Here is a 20,369-nt window from a genome sequence, read left to right as displayed (position 1 = left end):
TCTGGCTCTCTATCCCTCTCCCTTCCTCTCTGTGAAATATCAATAAAATATATTTAAAAAAAAAATCAACTTATGTAAGAATCAAGAAGAAATGAAGAGTGATATAGCTGCAATAAAAAACACCATGGAAAGTTTCAACAGTAGACTAGGAGACGTGGAGGACTGAATTAGCGAATTAGAAGACAGGGAAGCGAAACACACCCAAACTGAATAAGGGTCATACAGTTCATAAACCAGATGGATGAAAAAATCAGAGCGGAGATAAACGACAGAGACCAAAAAAAAATACAAAAGATCAATGAAACCAAGAGCTGGTTCTTTGAAAGGATAAACAAGATTGATGAACCTCTAGCCAGGCGCACCAAGAAGCAAAGAGAGAGGACCCAAATAAACAAAATCAGAAATGAAAGAGGCGAAATAACAACAGACCCCACAGAAATACAAAGGATTGTTACAAAATACTATGAACAACTCTATTCCAACAAACTAGAAAACATGGAGGAAATGGACATATTCCTAGAAAAATACAACCTTCCAAAACTCAATCAGGAAGAATCTAAAAATCTCAACAGGCCGATAACTATGGAAGAAATAGAAGCAGTCATCAAAAAGCTTCCAGCAAACAAAAGCCCAGGGCCAGACAGCTTCACAGGGGAGTTTTACCAAACATTCAAGGAAGAACTAAAACCTATCCTCCTCAGACTATTCCAAAAAATTCAAGAGGAAGGAACACTTCCAAGCTCATTCTATGAAGCCAGCATCACCCTAATACCAAAACCAGATAAAGACAACACAATGAAAGAGAATTACAGGCCAATATCGCTCATGAACATAGATGCCAAAATCCTCAACAAAATTCTAGTAAATCGAATCCAGCAGTACATCAGAAAGATCATACACCATGACCAAGTAGGATTTATCCCGGCGATGCAAGGACGGTACAATATCCACAAATCAATAAATGTGATACATCAAATAAACAAATTGAGAGATAAAAATCACATAGTCATATCAATTGATGCAGAAAAAGCATTTGACAAAGTCCAACACCCTTTCTTGATAAAAACTCTCAGCAAGGTGGGAATAGAAGGATCATACCTCAACATAATAAAAGCCATATAGGACAAACCCACAGTCCACATCATACTCAATGGACAAAAACTAAAACCATTTCCCCTAAGAACAGGAACAAGACAGGGATGCCCACTCTCACCACTCCTGTTCGACATAGTACTGGAAGTACTAGCCATTGCGATCAGACAAGAAGAAGAAATAAAAGGCATCCAAATTGGAAAAGAGGTAAAGCTGTCCTTATTTGCAGATGACATGATACTGTACATAGAAAACCCTAAAGACTCCATCAAAAAATTATTAGACTTAATAAATGAATTCAGCAATGTAGCAGGATACAAAATTAATGCCAAGAAATCTATGGCATTTCTTTATACCAATAGTGAACTTACTGGAAAAGAGACTAAAAAAGTAATCACATTTACCATCGCACCAAAAATATCAAGATACCTAGGAATAAACTTAACTAAGGAGGTAAAAGACCTATATGTGAAAAACTACAGGACAATGAAAAAAGAGATAGAGGAAGACGTAAACAGATGGAAGAACATACCATGTTCATGGATTGGTAGAATCAACATCATCAAAATGTCCATACTACCCAAAGTAATCTATAGATTTAATGCAATCCCCATTAAAATACCAACGGCATATTTCACAGACCTAGAACAAACTTTTCAAAAATTCATCTGGAATAAAAAAAGACCCCGAATAGCTGCAGCAATCCTGAGAAAGAAGAACAAAGTAGGTGGGATCTCAATACCAGATTTCAAGCTGTATTACAAAGCCACTGTTCTTAAAACAGCCTGGTACTGGCACAAGAACAGACATATAGATCAATGGAATAGAATAGAGAACACAGAAATCAACCCAAACCACTATGCCCAATTAATATTCGACAAAGGAGGCATGAACATATAATGGAGTTAAGACAGTCTTCAATAAATGGTGTTGGGAAAATTGGACAGATACATGCAAAAAAATGAAACTAGACCACCAACTTACACCATACACAAAAATAAACTCAAAATGGATAAAGGACTTAAACACAAGACGGGAAACCATAAAAATACTAGAGGAATCCACAGGCAGCGAAGTCTCAGACATATGCTGAAGCAATTTCTTCACCGATACCGCTCCTAGGGCAATGGAAGCTAAAGAGAAAATAAACAAATGGGACTACATCAAAATAAAAAGCTTTTGCACAGCAAAGGAGACCATCAACAAAACAACAAGAAAGCCCACTTCATGGAAGAACATATTTGCCAATTTTATCTCTGATAAGGGTTTAATCTCCAACATTTACAGGGAACTCATACAACTTAACAAAAGGAAGATAAACAATCCAATCAAAAAATGGGCAACAGACCTAAATAGACACTTTTCGAAGGACAGAAGGAAGGCTAACAGGCATATGAAAACATGCTCCAAGTCACTAATTATCCGAGAGATGCAAATCAAAACAACAATGCGGTATCAATTCACACCTGTCAGAATGGCTATCATCAACAAATCAACAAATGAGAAGTGTTGGTGAGGATGCGGAGAAAAAGGAACCCTCGTGCACTGCTGGTGGGAATGCAGACTGGTGCAGCCACTGTGAAGAACAGTATGGAGTTTCCTCAAAAAACTAAAAATGGAACTCTCATTTGACCCAGTGATCCCACTTCTAGGAATATATCCCCAGAAGCTAGAAACACCCATCAGAAAGGATATATGCACCCCTATGTTCATAGCAGCACAATTCACCATAGCTAAGATTTGGAAACAGCCTAAGTGCCCATCAGCAGATGAGTGGATTAAAAAACTGTGGTACATCTACACAATGGAATACTATGCTGCGGTAAAAAAGAAGTTCTTACCATTTGCAACAACATGGATGGCGATGGAGAGCATTATGCTAAGTGAAATAAGCCAGGCAGAGAAAGATATATATCACATGATCTCACTCATTTGTGGAATATAATGAACAACATAAACTGATGAACAAAAATAGATCCAGAGACAGAGAAACATAAATCAGAACGTCAAACCTCAGGGAAGGTAGGGGAGGGTGGGGGTAAGGGGAAGAGATCAACCAAAGACTTGTATGCATGCATATAAGCCTAACCAATGGACACAGACAACAGGGGGGTGAGGGCATGAGTGAGGGGGGGGGGGGTTGGGGGATAATGGGGTGATAAGGACACATATGTAATACCTTAATCAATAAAGAAATTAAATAAAACAACAGAAAAAAAGAAAAGTATCAGGTAGCCCTAGCCAGTTGTTCAGTGGTTAGGGCATTGGTCCATAGACTGAAGGGTTGCGGGTTTGATTCAGGTCAAGGGCATGTACTTGGGTTGCAGGATCATTCCCCGGCCCTGGTCAGGGTGTGTGCAGGAGGAAACCAATCAATGTGTCTCTCTCACAACAATGTTTCTCTCTCTCTGTCTCTCCCCAATTCCCTTCCACTCTCTCTAAAAGTCAATGAAAAAAATATCCTCGGGTAAATATTAACAAGCAAAACAAAACAAAACATAACAAAACAACTACCAGATACAGAATTTAAAACAATAGTTATAAGGATGCTCAAGGAACTTAATGAGAACTTCAAGGAACTTAGTGAAAACATCAACAACATAAAAAAGGACCAGTCAGGCCCAGCCAGCGTGGCTCAGCGGCTGACGTCGGCCCATGAACCAGGAGGTCAGGGTTCAATTCTCAGTCAGGATACATGCCCGGGTTGTGAGTTTGATCCCTAGTAGGGAGGCAGCTGATAAATAATTTTCTCTCATCATTGATGTTTCTCTTTCTCCCTCTCCCTTCCTCTCTCTGAAGTCAATATATGTATATTTTTAAAAAGGACCAGTCAGAAATGAAGCATACATTAACTGAAATAAAGAATAATTTACAGGGGGTCAAGAGTAGATTAGAGGATTCAGAGAATCCAATCAAGAATTTGGAATATAAGGAAGCAAAAAACACCCAATCAGAACAGCAAAAGAAAAAAGAATCCAAAAATATGAAGATAGTGTAAAGCGCCTCTGGGACAACTTCAAGTGTACCAACATTCATATCATAGGGGTGCCGGAAGGGGAAGAGAGGGAACAAGAAATTGAAAACCTATTTCAAAAAATAATGACAGAAAACTTCCCCTACCTGTTGAAAGAAATAAACATACAGTCCAGGAAGCACAGAGAGTCTTAAACAAGATGAACCCAAAGAGGCCTACACCAAGACACATAATAATTAAAATGTCAAAGGATAATGGCAAAGAGAGAATATTAAAAGCAGCAAGAACCCTAGTCGGTTTGGTTCAGTGTATAGAGTGTTGGCCTGCGGACCAAAGGGTCTCAGGTTTGATTCCAGTCAAGGGCACATACGTAGGTTGCAGGCTCCTCCCTGGCCTGGGCCCTGGGCAGGGTGCATGCAGGAGGCAACCAATTGATGTGTTTTGCTCACATCGATGTTTCTCTCTGTTTTTCTCTCTCTCTTTCACTCTAAAAATCAATGGAAAAGTATCGTCAAGTGAGGATTAAAAAAAAAAAAGCAGCAAGAGAAAAGCAGTTACCTACAAGGGAGTGTCCATAAGACTGTCAGCTAATTTCTCAACAGAAAATTTGCAAGCCAGAAGGGAGTGGCAAGTAATATTCCAAATGATGAAAAGTACTTACAACCAAGATTACTCAGCAAAGCTATAATTTAGAATTGAAGGTCAGATAAAGAGCTTCCCAGACAAGAAAAAGTTAAAGGAGTTCATCACCACCAAACCAGTATTACATGAAATGTTAAAGCAGGCGTCCTCAAACTACGGCCCGCGGGCCACATGCGGCCCGCTGAGGACATTTATCCGGCCCGCCGGGTGCCGCTCCTGTCCTGCTTAGCAGCCGACTCGTCCCGGGCCCGCAGTGCACATAGGAATTTGTTCATAGTTTTTTTTTTAAACTATAGTCCGGCCCTCCAACGTTCTGAGGGACAGTGAACTGGCCCCCTGTTTAAAAAGTTTGAGGACCCCTGTGTTAAAGGGAGGACGAAAAGGAGGAGGAGGAGGGAGAGGAAGAAAGAAATGACAATACATATCGACAAATGAATCTAAAAATCAAAATAAACAAGCAGAAAAGACTCATAGATACAGAGAACATTTTGACAGCTGCCAGATAGGAGAAGAATTGGGGGGATGGGTGAAAAAGGTGAAGGGATTTAGAAGTACAAATTAGTCCTAGCCCATGGACACAGACAATAGACAGGTGAAGGCCTGGGATGGGATGGGAGATGGGTCAAGGGGGGGAAAATGGGGGATATCTATAATACTCTCAACAATAAAATAAACAAAGAAAAAAACCCAACACAAATTGCATCACAACGCTTCTGTATGTTCTTCCAAGGCTTCCTGCTGCAGATAATAAAATCCAAATTCTTTAACAAGGACTATAAGGCCCTGCATCATCTAGTCTCTGCCTTCCAGATTTCATCTCAAAACACTGTCTCCCCTAATTAACTATGTTCTGGACACTTATCTTCTTTTAGTTCCTTTCTTGATTCAGAGTCTATGCCCATTGTTCTTCCTTTTGCTTATAATATTCTTCCTCTCCACATGGCCAACATAGTCTCATTTTTTAGGGTGTGGCTTAAATGGCAGCTTTAGAAAAAGACTTTCCCTGACCTAATTTATGGGAAGTTCCTCCTTTTTTGTCTCTAGCTCAAATTCTTATTTGTTTGCTTCACAAGCAGCTCATATATGCCCTCTGAAAAATTTAACTCTTTATCACTAAACTGCTAAACACTAAAAACTGCTTTAAGTCCCCCAAAGCAAGAGGGGCCGGTTTTGGATCTCTGCTCTATCATAACCTCTGATTTTAGCAATGTTGTGGCAATGTATGAACTGGCTTATATACACATTTTAGTTTCAGGCTCACCAATGGGGTATATATTTATAGGTTTCATTAGACTTCTCAACTTGCTAAACAATGCTTAACATAATCTGAACACCCCAATAAAGATACTTTTTGTGTTCTTATGTCAGAATCATGTAATCCTATTAATTAACAACAATAATTTCAGATAATTCTTCATATAATTTTTGTGTTCTTTCACTGAATTTTTCTTAACCAGTCATGTTGATATTTACTTTATAGTGCCTACTGTATTTGTGGCTGCCTCTCCAAGGAAGGCAGTTGGCAAATTGGAAAGAGCTTGGGCCTTTTTGAATGCGTCAGAAATGGGTTCAGATAACCACTTTTATCACCACTAGTTTTCCCAGGCTACTAAGTCTCCATAAGACGGGCATACTACTACTGCCTAGATATAACTGTGACACTGCTGTGCATGTGACAATAATGTGTAAAGGCCCCACGGGCTCTCCTTTGTCCAGTCTGATGCTGCTGTATTAGTTTTCCATTAATAGTGACACCTACAGGTGGAGTCCTGTGGTGGAAGTCAAGGTTGATAAAGATTTTCCTAGGTACCACTCAGATGATTTCCTTTCTTGAAACAGCTTAAAATGATTATTTAAATTATAAGGTAGCCATAATTTTTAAAACACATTTATGAAAACATTGGCCAAGCACTTTTTTTAAAACTTTTAATTTGAAATACAGTTGACCTTTCAATATCTCAGGGGTTAGAGGTACTGACCACTCACAGAGTCGAAAATCCAGTTATAACTTAAGTCAGCCCTCCATGTATGTAATTTCCTAACCACTGGACCCTCACAATTCAAACCCATGTTGTTCAAGGATCAACTGTAATTAAAGATTTATAGTGCAGCCCTAATCGGTTTGGCTCAGTGGATAGAGGGTCGGCCTGCGGACTCAAGGGTCCCAGGTTCGATTCCGGTCAAGGGCATGTACCTTGGGTGCGGGCACATCCCCAGTAGGGGGTGTGCAAGAGGCAGCTGATTGATGTTTCTCTCTCATTGATGTTTCTAACTCTCTCTCCCTCTCCCTTCCTCTCTGTAAAAAATCAATAAAATATATATTAAAAAAAAGATTTATAGTGCAAAATTACTATACAGAGAAGTACCCTTCACCCATTTTTCCACAGTATCATCTTAAATAACTAAAGTACAATATCAAAACGAGGAAAACGACACTGGTACAATTCACAGAGCTTATCAAATTTTACCAGTTTTACATGCACTCCTCTGTGTGTGCGCATAAATCTATGCAATTCTGTCATCCAAGGAGATTCATGGCCCAGCACTGTTTTGTTTCTTATGGTTGCTATGCTTTTTTCAAAATCGAATAATAAAAACAATATTTATAAGATATCTGCTTTAATCTTGACTATAATTCTGATATCTTCACCTCCAGTTTAACAGACAGAAAATAGTATTTACATAGCATATAATCGTACAGGGTGGGGAAAACATAAGTTTACAGTTGTATGTGAAACAGTTTTTTTCTTGCATTATTATCTATTAGTTATTGTTCCTAATACAGGGACAACTATAAGCCTACTTTTGCCACACCCTGTATTTTGACTGATAAACTTGGATGTAATATCCCAAAACACCATAGCATTTCCCAAAACCTGTGTTGGCCTTTTTTCTGATTGAGGCATGCATAAAAGATTCTTGGTAGAAGAGAGCAAAACAGCTCTTCTTTCTAGGGCTGCACCTGCTGTCGGAGTGAGCAGCAGCACGCTACTGGATGAGGTATTGGCCGTGTACAATTTCTTAAGATAATTTTCTCTAAGAAGAAACTCTGATTTTTAAAATGTATAAAACATACACATTCAAAGTGTCAGAGGCTTTATTAAACAGCATCATTTAACACTCTGATTATAAAATATATTCATTTTGGTCTTGGCTCAGAACATAGAAAGTTGGAGAAATACTATTTGCCCTTTGATGTAGCCAGGGCAGCAGTCATACTAAATACTGGTAGGTATTTTGCTTGTTGCTGGAGGATGTTTATTGTTGTTTTTAACTATAGTGGTTGTCCAATGAGAAATTTAAAATTCTGAACAGTAATTAAACTAAAATTCAAGAATGAATTCTGTTCACAAGAATAATCAGATACAAAGTAGGGTAATTTTCCTCAAAATGAAGACTGCAGTAGGCCTCTGCGAGGAAAGCAAGAGGCGAAAACCTACAAAGCTCAGCTCTTTTTGGAACCTGATGCCAAACTGATACTAGGCATCAGAACACAGTCACACCAATATCTTTTTTCCAATTATCCTTTTCCTCTCCACTGGCCCCCTGCTCCCACTTGCTGCTTATGAAAGATTGGAGAACAAGAAAGAACCAGATTATTTATGGAATCTGTGAAACAAAGAAAATATTATGCCTGCTCTTTCTCTTCCAAAAACAGGAAAATCACTATGCTTTGTTTTGTAACAGAAACAGAAAAGCCTCCGAGAGAATATACAAATAAAAAACTCAAGAACAATAATGTGCTAATTTAAACTAAATTAATTATAGGTTGAAGTTTCAAATCCAGCTGGTGAACACAAAAGTTTTCTTAAAATTGTAGATATAACTAAGTGGAGAACGTAATCTAAAAGTTTTTGCTATGCTAAACTTTTACATTCCTAGACAAATGTCAATAAAAAAATTATTAGCACCCAAGATGGGAAAGTTAGAAAATTTTCCAGCTCTTCCTGAATCTAGTCCTACAAGTATAATTTCATTATTTTATTGCAAGTAATGTGAACTCTCTGCATTTCATAAAATACATATGAAATACTATATAATAAAACTCTAATATGCAAATCGACTGAACAGCAGAACGATCAGTCACTATGATGTGTACTGACCACCAGGGGACAGACGCTCAATGCAGGAGCTGCCCCCTGGTGGTCAGTGCACTCCCACAGGGGGAGCGCCGCTCAGCCAGAAGCCGGGCTCACGGCTGGCAAGTGCAGTGGCGGTGGCGGGAGCCTCTCCTGCCTCTTCAGCAGTGCTAAGGAGCAGTGAGCAGGTGGTCGGTAAGGAGTGAAGGGTCCTGGACTGCGAGAGGGGTTCCCGGACTGTGAGAGGGATGTCTGCCAAGGGGTCTCAGACTGCAAGAGGGAGCAGGCCAGGCTGAGGGACCTCTTCTCACCACCACCACCAGTGCACGAATTTTGTGCACTGAGCCTCTAGTATAAATATAAGAACATACTCCAAAGCGACTGGTATACAATGTATTTTCTCCATTTGTTAGACAGTATATGGTTTATAACACAAACAGTCATATAGAAAAGAAGACAAGCTCACCCCCTTAAGTCTCTAAGGACCCATTTTTTTATGTTGCCTCTCTGCTTTATATCTTATTTATATCTTATACAAAGCTTCAATTTCACACAGAAATAGTTATTATATGCAAATAAGTTCACTGTGCTGTGGGTAATCTTAGTTTTTTGACTAGGCAACACTTATAACACTTTAGAATATAAAACTTCCATTAACAGGCAGTAAAGTCTATGTGTTGTCCTTTGTAGATCAAAATGATACACTAATATATTATTATTATTAATCTATGTGTGGCTTCATTTATGTTTTCAGTGGTAGTGATTATTCTGCATTAAGCTCTGACCAAGTTTTCCCTGAAACTAATAGAATCTTCTGAAAGATTGGTTGGGTTAGGGATGCAATTTGTGACAAACCAAGACAACCCTTAGGCCTCATTAACGGATGCTCTAAGAAAATGATTAATGGAGCACAGACAAAATGGAGCCAACAATCTTCACTGTTGCCCCAAAGCATATTAATATATAATATGCAGCCCTCAAGCCCTCAACAGATACATTACCTAGTTGAACATTTCCTTCTGGTCAACATTAGCTATAGGATTTATATAATTTGAACTATCAGCACTTCTACATCAGATGAATCACAGCAGAAACAGTAAAATCTGTTTCATGATGAGCAAACCTAAAACTCTAATGAAGTATGTTCATCCAGAAGGAAGAAAACACCCACACTGAGACACTGTCATCATCAGTTAATTTCATCACATTCCACAGAATGTATTAAAATAGTATTATTCTAGGGACCTCCCAAGAGTCATTTATAACTACAATAAGTGATGACAAAATAATTAGCCCACAGAACTCACAAGAGGATTGATTACCTGATAGTCTGGTTTTGTAAAATAATCCAAAGAGGAGATGTGGTCCAGAAAGATGCTGAATTCTGGAGGGAGATGTTTCAACATAAGCTTGTGGTCATACCTCTCCTTAATAGAGCCTACTTGCTCCTGGGAAGAAAAGAGAAATGGAACCAAAGTCAATTTCTCTTGGCAGCTACACATTAAGAGCCTCTCAGTAACAGTCTCGAGGGTATATGATGGGGATAATGAAGTATAAAGCATGAACTGAGCTCATACTAATAGCTTAATGCATACTGCTTTAAGGGGTGGGGAGGGTAACTGTAATGCAGAACCAAAGGATAACACCGAGTTCTGCATCAATGAATCGTTAGCTCTCCCCCAAAACAGTTGATCTTAAATCTGGTTGTCAACACAGGTGTTTACAGTTTTCAAATCAAACAATATAATGTGACGATTAAAATAAGAGTTTCATTGATTTATAAAAAAGGAAAAGAGAACTAGTGAAAATAAAAACTAAGAGGGAAGTCTAGATATCAAATCAGAAGTAGTAATTGTACTTAAATTAGTATCTATTCCTAGAAAAAGTCATAAAATTAACTAGATCTCTAATATCAGGTCATAGAGACAAAAATATACATATTTGGTATTATACAGTGAAAGTGCTTATAATTTTAATTCTTACACCTAAATATATTCTCAATCAAGATGCCTACAAAGGAGGAAGTTTTATTATGTTCCCTACCCAAAATTGACATTTCCATTTTCAAAATTACCTTGTCTTTTATTTTTCTCCATGGCAGCTGCCCAACCACAAATTCCACCAACATGTAGAATAAGGACCAAAGGTCATCATGTCTTCCCATTTCCTTCATAAGCAAAACAAAATTCAGTCACATTATATTAATATACTCCCTGTGAGTATATTACATTGTCTAAGACCTAACTATTGTGTTTCATCCTATAATAAGGCCTAAACATTTAAATATAGTTCCCACAAATGAGAGAGAGAGAGATAGAAAGATAGATAGATAGAGAGAGAGAGAGAGCACGCACTATATAGCAATGTACATGGCAGAAGGAATATACTGAAGAACTTGATATAAAGAATACCCCCAAACCCAGAATGCGGCAACAATATAATTAACAGCCCATTAATTAATAAATGAATTCATTAAGAGGAGAATGTAGTTGCTAAGGAAAGGGGGAAGGGAAATTAGTGTTTAGTGGGTACAGAGTTTCAGTGTTGCAAAATGAAAAAGTTCTAGAAATCTGTTGCACAATAATGTGAATATACTTAACACTAACGTATTGCACACTTAAAAATAGTTAATATGGTAAGTTTAATGTTATGTGTTTTTAGCACAATAAAAAAAAAGGAAATACTAAGAGCCAAAATTAAAGGAAAGCTGGAAATAAGAGAAGTCAACTGCTGCTGAAGTTTCTACTTTGGCTGTTTTGGAGATACTGTCAGATTTTATCAACCACACTTTTATCAATCAGGAAAGAGACAGGTGTAAAGCACTGAGCCTATGTAAGACAGGAGTTGCAACTGAGCAACTTCCCCCACCATCGTCTTATAGCTAGGACTCTCAGAGGGTGATCTTTAGTGCAACATTAGGTATGTACATTATAATATACTAGAGGCGCAGTGCACGAATTCATGCACCAGTGGGGTCCCTTGGCCTGGCCTGACGGATTGGGCCGAAACCAGCTCTCTGACATCCCCCGAGGGGTCCCGGATTGTGAGAGGGTGCAGGCTAGCTGAGGGACCCCACTGGTGCACGATCGGGGCCGGGGAGAGATGCAGGGGGTTGGCCAGTTGGGGAGGTCCGTGGAGGGCTCTAGGGCGTGTCCAGCCCATCTCACTCAGTCCCAATTGGCCAGACCCCAGCAGCCAGCTAACCTACTGGTCGGAGCATCTGCCCCTGGTGGTCAGTGCACGTCATAACAAACAGTTGAGCTGCCTTAGCATATCATTAGCATATTATGCTTTGATTGGTTGAATGGCTGACCTGATGAACAGACACTTAGCATATTAGGCTTTTATTATATAGGATTTTTTTCTGTAGAATTTAACCACTCTCAAGGGATAAAGTGAGTAGTTAAAAAAGAATTTTCCCTGAGAGTTTGTTACTGCAGGCCTGCCCCTCTTTCAAGATTTGGGAATTAAATTTATACCACTTTTATGGTCTGGGAGACCAAGCCCAGGAATGAAGTATTTTCTGGGTGATTCTGTCCAGCAGTGATGACAGATGCAAATGAAAATCCTTTCAAGATAAAAACAACATTAAATTCAGGACTTCTATGAGGCCCACCAAATAGAAGCTTATTATGTGAAATTATAAAATATATTATAAAGCAGGCTCCCATAACTTGACAAGAAAAACTGTAAATAATAGAATTAGATATTTAAAATTTTCAGAAATGGATTTATAGGATACAGAATATAAAATAAGAAAGCTTAAACAGAGTGTAGACACAGCTAATCCTCACAGCCAATTGGCCTTGAGGTCAATTCCTCCCAGTGATACCAACAACAATCAAGACTTAACTATAACAAGGCTGTACACACAGTCCACAAAGGGGTGCACCAAGAGTGTCCACCTCAGGTTAACTGGGGAGGCCGACCCACTGGGCCATATAGGCAACCTAGCACACAAAGCTACTCTACCAACTCAGCAAAGCAGTGAAAATGGGGAGACAAAAAAAGAGATCACAAATGAAAGAAATGGAGGAAAACAAACGACTGGATATAGAATTCAAAACCACGGTTATAAGGCTCTTCAAGAATATCCTAGAAAAGGCCGATAAATATAATGAGACCCTCGAAGATATGAAAAAGGACCAACTAGAAATTAAACATACACTGACTGAAATAAAAAATATTATACAGAGACCCAACAGCAGACTAGAGGAACGCAAGATTCAAGTCAAAGATTTGAAATACAAAGAAGCAAAAAACACTCAACCGGAAAAGCAAAAAAAAAAAGAAAAAAGAATCCAAAAAGTTGAAGATAGTGTAAGAAGCCTCTGGGACAACTTCAAGTGTACCAACATCAGAATTATGGGGGTGCCAGAAGAAGAGAGAGAACAAGATACTGAAAACCTATTGGAAGAAATAATGACAGAAAACTTCCCTGACCTGGTGAAAGAAATAGAATTACAAGTCCAGGAAGCGCACAGAACCCCAAACAAAAGGAATCCAAAGAGGACCACACCAAGACACATCATAATTAAAATGCCAAGAGCAAAAGACAAAGAGAATATTAAAAGCAGCAAGACAAAAACAGTTAATTACCTACAAGGGAGCATCCATACGATTGTCAGGTGATTTCTCAACAGAAACTATGCAGGCCAGAAGGGAGTGGCAAGAAATATTCAAAGTGATGAACGCAAGAACCTACAACCAAGACTACTCTACCCAGCAAAGCTATTATTCAGAATGGAAGGTCAGATAAAGAGCTTCACAGATAAGAAAAAGCTAAAGGAGTTCATCACCACCAAACCAGTATTATATGAAATGCTGAAAGGTATTCTTTAAGAAGAGGAAGAAGAAAAAAGTAAAGATAAAAATTATGAACAACAAATACATATCTATCAACAAGTGAACCTAAAAATCAAGTGAATTAAAAATCTGAGGAACAGAATAAACTGGTGAATATAATAGAATCAGGGGCATAGAAAGGGAGTGGACTGATAATTCTCAGGGGGAAAGGGGTATGGGGGGTACAAGAAGAGACTGGACAAAAATCGTACACCTATGGATGAGGACAACGTGGGGGGAGGTAAGGACAAAGGGTGGGGTGGGAACCGGGTGGAGGGGAGCTATGGGGGGAAAAAGGAGAAAGAATTGTAATAATCTGAACAATAAAGATTTATTAAAAATAATTGGCTCTCAAAAGAAATTTCAATTGTACTGTTGATATTTGGCTCTGTTGACTAATGAGTTTGCCGACCACTGTCTTAAAAAAACAACACTCTTCTAGAATTCCGTGTCAAACAAAATTATCCTTCAAGAATAAAGGAAAATAAGGTCTTTGATAACAAAAATTGGGGTAATTTGTAAAAAAAGAAAAAAAAAGCTTAAACAAAAAAATAAGATTAAAGTCATGAGAAAGGAACCATATATTATCCAAAAAATAAAGATAAAAATACCAATTAGAGTTGAATAAGAACCAAAAGAAATCCAGAAATAAAAAGTATAATTATAGAAATTAAAAACTAAATTGACAGGTTAAAAATATGATCAAACAGCAGAAAAAAAGAATTAATGAACTGGAAGACAGATCTAAAAAAATTATCTAGAATGCAACACAGAGACACAAAGAGTTAGAAAATCTGAGAGTGAACTTAAGAGGCATAAAGGACAGAACAAGAAGGTCTAACATACACTGATTTGGAGATATTGAAAAAAGGCATAGAGAGAAATGGAAAGGCAGTATTTAAAAAAGTAATGTCTGAGAATCTTTCAGAATCAATGAAAGACAGGAATGTTCACATCTAGGAAGCATAACTCTCAAACAGAATAAATATAAACAAATCCACACCTAGGAATGTTTGAATATATCTGCAGGACACCAAAGACAAAAAGTAAATATCAAAAGTAGGCAAAGAAAAGTAAAAATTAAATACAAGGTATCAACAACTAAATGACCAATGATTGTCTCAACAGCAACCATAGAACCAGAAAAAAAGTAATTTCTTCAAAGTATTGAGATAAAACAAATATTAACAAAGGATTAAAATGTAGGACAACAATAAGATGAAATAAATAGTCCTCATTTTGTTTGGAAATTATTCATGTTAAAAGTTTAAGATGAAAGAAAGAAAAAAGAGAGAAAGAAAAAAAGAAAGAAAGAAAGAAAGAAAGAAAGAAAGAAAGAAAGAAAGAAAGAAGGAAGGAAGGAAGGAAGGAAGGAAGGAAGGAAGGAAGGAAGGAAAGAAAGAAGGAAAGAAGGAAAGAAAGAGAGCAAAGAAAAGAAGGAAGGAGGGAGGGAGGGAATTATATTTAGAAATTACCAAATCAGAATAGCAGAATATGGAAGAAAGAAGTTATCAGAACTATCTGGGAAATCTTTTTAAGTTAGACAAGCACCTGTGAAGTTTTCATTACTTGTACTCCTGTGTCACCACATAAACTGGCAATTGCTCTGAAGTAGTGTTACCGTGTAAAGCATTCTACTCCTCAGGTGTGTTAGGAGCCGAAAAGAAAGGTACAAACCACTATTATGCGCTATGAAATTCCTCTACCAAGGGCAGATGAATAACATTAGCTGGCAGGTTAACAGAGTAACTTTCAGATCACTCTGTGCTGGAGAGGCTTTTAGAAGATCTCTACTCTTCAAATTAAATCTCTAATAGCAATTTGGGAAATGCTTATAGAGCTCCTATGATTTCTGAAAATGTTTATGCTTAGCTAAAAAAGAATGTCCTATTTCAAAGATCCAAGCTGGCATAATACTTTAATAGAATCTATATATATAAAAGGCTAAGCGACCAGTCAGCCAACTGGCCAGTAGTAAAGATGCGCACTGACCACCAGCGGGCAGAAGCTCAACGCAGGAGCTGCCAAGCGACAGCAACTTTGAAGAGTGCCCTCTTGCACTCCGGGACCCCTCAGGGGATGTTGGACTGCCAGTTTCGGCCCAATCCCCACAGGCCAGGCCAAGGGACCTCACCTGCCGGAGGGACCCTTGCTCACTCCACAGACGCCCTTCAAGCCCTGGTGCCGCCCCAGGTGTGGCCAGCCGAGGAGGGACCATGGGAGGTTGGCTCCAGGGTGTGTCAGGCCTGTCCTACCCCGCTGGCCACCTTCTAACTAATTTCCTTTCAATGAGCATGAATCCGTGCACCTAGTTAACTATAAAGCTTAATACTTATAACATTTTGTAAGAATCTATCTGAAAAATAAGAGTACCTTCTTTTCAAGGCAGAATAACTATCTAAATGCCATAAAATAAAACAACACTGAATCAAAATGAATGAGTTAAATGCTTGGCAGAGTGCTACCCACTGATAAAAATACTTTTCCTATTTTTAATTTATAATCACATCAGAAGAAACCAAATTAACTGGGGCATAGCATACACAACCTCAGCATACTCTTCCTTTATATTTAGCATTGGTCAAATTTTCATTAAAGCAATTTTGGCTTCACAGAACAAAAATAAGGTAACAAAAGATCAAGAAAAGATTTATCTTTATTTTATCAAGCAATTACTTGTTAAATTACTCAATCCATCTAAACAAGTTCAAGGATTGAGAATCCTTAAAATACCCACCTTTTCTATTCATAATTAAGGCTCAGGTTAAGGGAAAAAATCAGAGCAAAACAAAAGGACCAAAGTAAAAAAAAAAAAAAAAAGGTGGGGGGGGGGTATTAAAAATTTAACCCAAGAGGAAAGGTATATTTACTAAGATAAAAATTTTGAAGTCTGCATTTGAGATCTTCATGAAAACAAAATATTACAGGAGAAGGGCTACCATAGATGAGATGCATATTATAGATAAAACTAGAGGCCCGGTGCATGAATTTGTGCACCAATGGGGTCCCTTGGCCTGGCCTGCAGGATTGGGCTAAAACCGGCTCTCCGATATCCCCCGAGGGGTCCTGGATTGCGAGAGGGTGGCAGGCCAGGCCAAGGGACCCCACCAGTGCACGATAGGGGCTGGGGAGGGACGTGGGAAGTTGGCCAGCTGGGGAGGAACCGCAAGAGGTCTCCCGGGCGTGTCCGGCCCATCTTTCTCAGTCCTGATAGGCTGGACCCCAGCAGGAGGCTAACCTACTGGTCAGAGCCTCTACCCCCTGGTGGTCAGTGCACATCACAGCAACTGATCAACCGGTCGACTATCTGACCCCTAGTGGTCAGTGCATGTCAAAGCGAGCAGTTGAGTGGCCTTAGCATATCATTAGCATATTACTCTTTGATTGGTTGAACAGATGACTGGACACTTAGCATATTAGGCTTTTATTATATAGGATGATGACCCCTTCATTTCACTAGGTATTGTAACAGTATGGTATTCCCAAATAATTTCTAGAAATAGAACACAAATGTTTTATTTCTTCAAAATTTTATATTAAATTCATTAATACTTATTTACTTATACCTATTAAGGACACAAGATTCCCCATACATATATATACTTCACTATTATCTTTCCTGGCAAATCTAATTTTATTTTCTACGCAGATGCACACATCTGTTATCCACTATACACCTTACCATGCATCAGTATTACTAATGCTTTTTCCTCTTCTCCAAAGCAATTTCCACACCTTTGTACTCTAAAAAAGAAATCAATCTAACTCAAGCCATCACCATGCTTATACAGACATGACTCTAGTTCAGATACCTACTCTGTTCCGATGAGCATTGATCGATGCATAACGAACTGTCCCTCGAAAGCCTGCCACAGCTCGAGGCTACAACAAAACCAAAAAGAATAATAAATAAGCTTCAAATAACAAAAGATTCAGTACACGTGAGCTATAAAGTGGATGTGAGAAACATGTGCATTACTGACAACAAAACACTACTTAAATTTCTAACTTTTGCCTGTCTGGTGTTGCTCAGTGGTTAAGTGTCAATCTATGAATCAAGAGGTCACAGTTTGATTTAGGTCAGGGCACATGCCTGGGTTGCGGGCTCAGTCCTCAGTAGGGGGTATGTAGGAGGCAGCCAATCAATGATGCTCTCTCATCATTGATGTTCTCTTTCTCTCTCTCTCTCTCTCCCTTCCTCTCTGAAATAAATAATCATGTATTTTTAAAAAATAAAATAAAGTGGCATTTATAACAAATAAACTATGTATATTAGAAAACATTAAATGCTTTCATATGCTCAGAATCCTGCCCAGTATCATAGTACACGAACTAATATTCAGGCTCTGGTAAAAAAGTATAGTAAGACCATGAGGAATCGCTGAGGAATCTAAGATGCCAATCTCTTTGTGTCTTGGTTATTACATTCAAATTCCATTCAAACATGGTGGCAATTTGTATCCCTACCTATATATGCAATTCAAATATTCATAAATTTAAGTTAATGAGTACTTACTATGTGCCAGGTACTGGGAATAAATCCAAACATGAATAATACATGATCCCAGTTCTCAGAGAGCTCAACTTAGGATAAAGTTCGACCTTTTCATATTTGGCCTACAAAACATTCTATGACTTGGCACTGGCCTCATTCCAAAATGGATTTATTTGTGGTTTCTCCTACTGAAGAGACTGCATCCAACTGTAGAGACCAGCAAGTGCAATTGCATTTGGTAGTTGCACTTGCTGGTCTCTTCAGTTGGAATGCTCTCTCTTTGAATGCCTCCAATGGCTAGCTCTTCTACTCCATGTTAGGCCCTCTACTCAAATGCCAGTTCCTCAGAGAAACATTCCTTAAGTATTCTAATAAAAAATACTACCCACCCTTGTTCTTTAAAAAAAAAAAGTTTGATTTTTAGATAAGGGAAGGGGAGCAAGAGAGAGAGAGAGAGAGAGAAAAAAAAATCTATATGAGAGCTTAACACTGATTGGCTGCCTCCTGCACACCCCCTACCAGGGAATGAGCTTTCAACACAAGCATGTGCCCTTAACCTGGAATCAAACCAGCAACCTCTGAGTAATCTAAGACTACACAGGAGGACACTCAACCAAATGAGCCACACCGGCCAGGACCCACTTTATTCTTCTACTCTGCTTTATTTTTTTCTCATAATACCTTTCACTACCTAGAATTGATTTTATTTATATTTTCACTTTTTTATTGTCTAGTTTCTTCCATTGGAATATAAACTGTGATGGCAGGGTCCCTGTCTTGCTCATTTTACAGACATAGAAACAGGTTCTGAGAGGTACAGAATTAGTCGGTGATAAAACCAGGCATCAACTAAGGTCTTTTGACTTAAAATCATAAATTGTTCAAGTCTGTGGCTTCACAAGGATGGAGTCAATAAACTAAAGATTTATGGAATGCACCATAGCTCAATATGAAAACTGACAAACTTGAAAATAATCATAGCCAATAATTTTCATTAGAATTTTTATTTGCTATCAGTAATTTTAAATTACCCCCAATTAACATGCATTACTTTTTTTAAAATAATATGTTTTTATTGATTTTAGAGAGAGGAAGGGAGAGAGAGAAAGAAATAGAAACATAAATGATGAGAGAGAATCATTGATCGGTTGCCCTCTGCACACTCCCTACTGGGGAGTGTGCCCTGACTGGGAATTGAACTATGATCTCTGGGTTCTTGGGTCGATGCTCAACCACTGAGCCACACTGGCTGAGCAACATGCATTACTTCTGTAGTCAGAAAAAGTGTATAGTAAATAATATTTTAAAAATCTTTATTACCAGAATCTTTTGGTCATATGCTATAAGATAAATATCCTATGTATTCTTCCTCTGTTTTTTTTGCTCATTTTTTTTTAAGTATATTTTATTGATTTTTTTACAGAGAGGAGGGAGAGGGATAGAGAGTTAGAAACATCGATGAGAGAGAAACATCGATCAGCTGCCTCTTGCACACCCCCTACTGGGGATGTGCCCGCAACCAGGGTACATGCCCTTGACCAGAATGGAACCTGGACCTTTCAGTCCGCAGGCCGACGCTCTATCCACTAAGCCAAACCGGTTAGGGCTTTTTTGCTCATTTTTATAATCTATGTTCAATCTATTCAAATTAGCACTCTATTTCTTCTTTCATGAACTTCTCTTCCTCTTTAATTACTCCTTTCTGTTTTTGTTGTTGTAATTGTTAATTCTCAACAGGCGATATTTTTTCCATTGATTTTTAGAGAGAGTGGGAGGGAGGGGTAGAGACAGAGAGAAACATTGATATGAGAGAGACACATTGATTGGCTGCCTCACACAAGCTCCCGGGGATCCAGGGCCTGGGATCGAGCCTACAACCAAGGTACCTGCCCTTGACTTCAATCGTACCCAAGACTCCTTCAGTCCTTAGGCCGATGCTGCAAACTGGCTAGGGCACTTCTTTTTGTTTTAAGATCTAACTATATTAGAAACATTTTTTATTTAATGGCAAGTCTCAGTAATCAAAAGTTTCTGCAATCTATTTAAATCTCGTTTATTTTCTTAGATGCCATTCATTGAAAATCATAGTCAGATCTCAATATTTTCCTAAGACATCATGACTAACAGGTATATCCAATATTATCACTTTGATTGATGGAATTCTGAGGTTGGAGATTTCTTTCTAGAAGAAAAATGTGTAAGGGCATATATATGAAAGCTCTTTTCACTAAATAACATTTCA

At 38.4% G+C, this 20,369-nt stretch overlaps 1 protein-coding gene across 3 annotated transcripts in view; it reads right to left on the bottom strand.

The window, feature by feature from the left end:
- Positions 1–20,369, bottom strand: part of TTBK2 (tau tubulin kinase 2) — a 164,055-nt gene that overhangs the window by 48,465 nt on the left and 95,221 nt on the right. For all 3 annotated transcript variants that reach the window (XM_080674760.1, XM_080674759.1, XM_080674761.1), the window contains 3 exons: positions 17,449–17,514; positions 10,862–10,954; positions 10,110–10,235 (listed from right to left, as the gene is read on the bottom strand). In XM_080674760.1, coding sequence (XP_080530886.1) covers positions 10,110–10,235; positions 10,862–10,954; positions 17,449–17,514 — 285 coding nt within the window. The remainder of the gene's footprint in view (positions 1–10,109; positions 10,236–10,861; positions 10,955–17,448; positions 17,515–20,369) is intronic.

Source organism: Plecotus auritus, assembly GCF_963455305.1.
Source record: "Plecotus auritus genome assembly, chromosome: 1".
NCBI classification, from domain to species: domain Eukaryota; kingdom Metazoa; phylum Chordata; class Mammalia; order Chiroptera; family Vespertilionidae; genus Plecotus; species Plecotus auritus.
The sequence above is the reverse complement of the archived record's forward strand: the minus strand, read 5'-3'. Positions and strand labels throughout refer to the sequence as shown.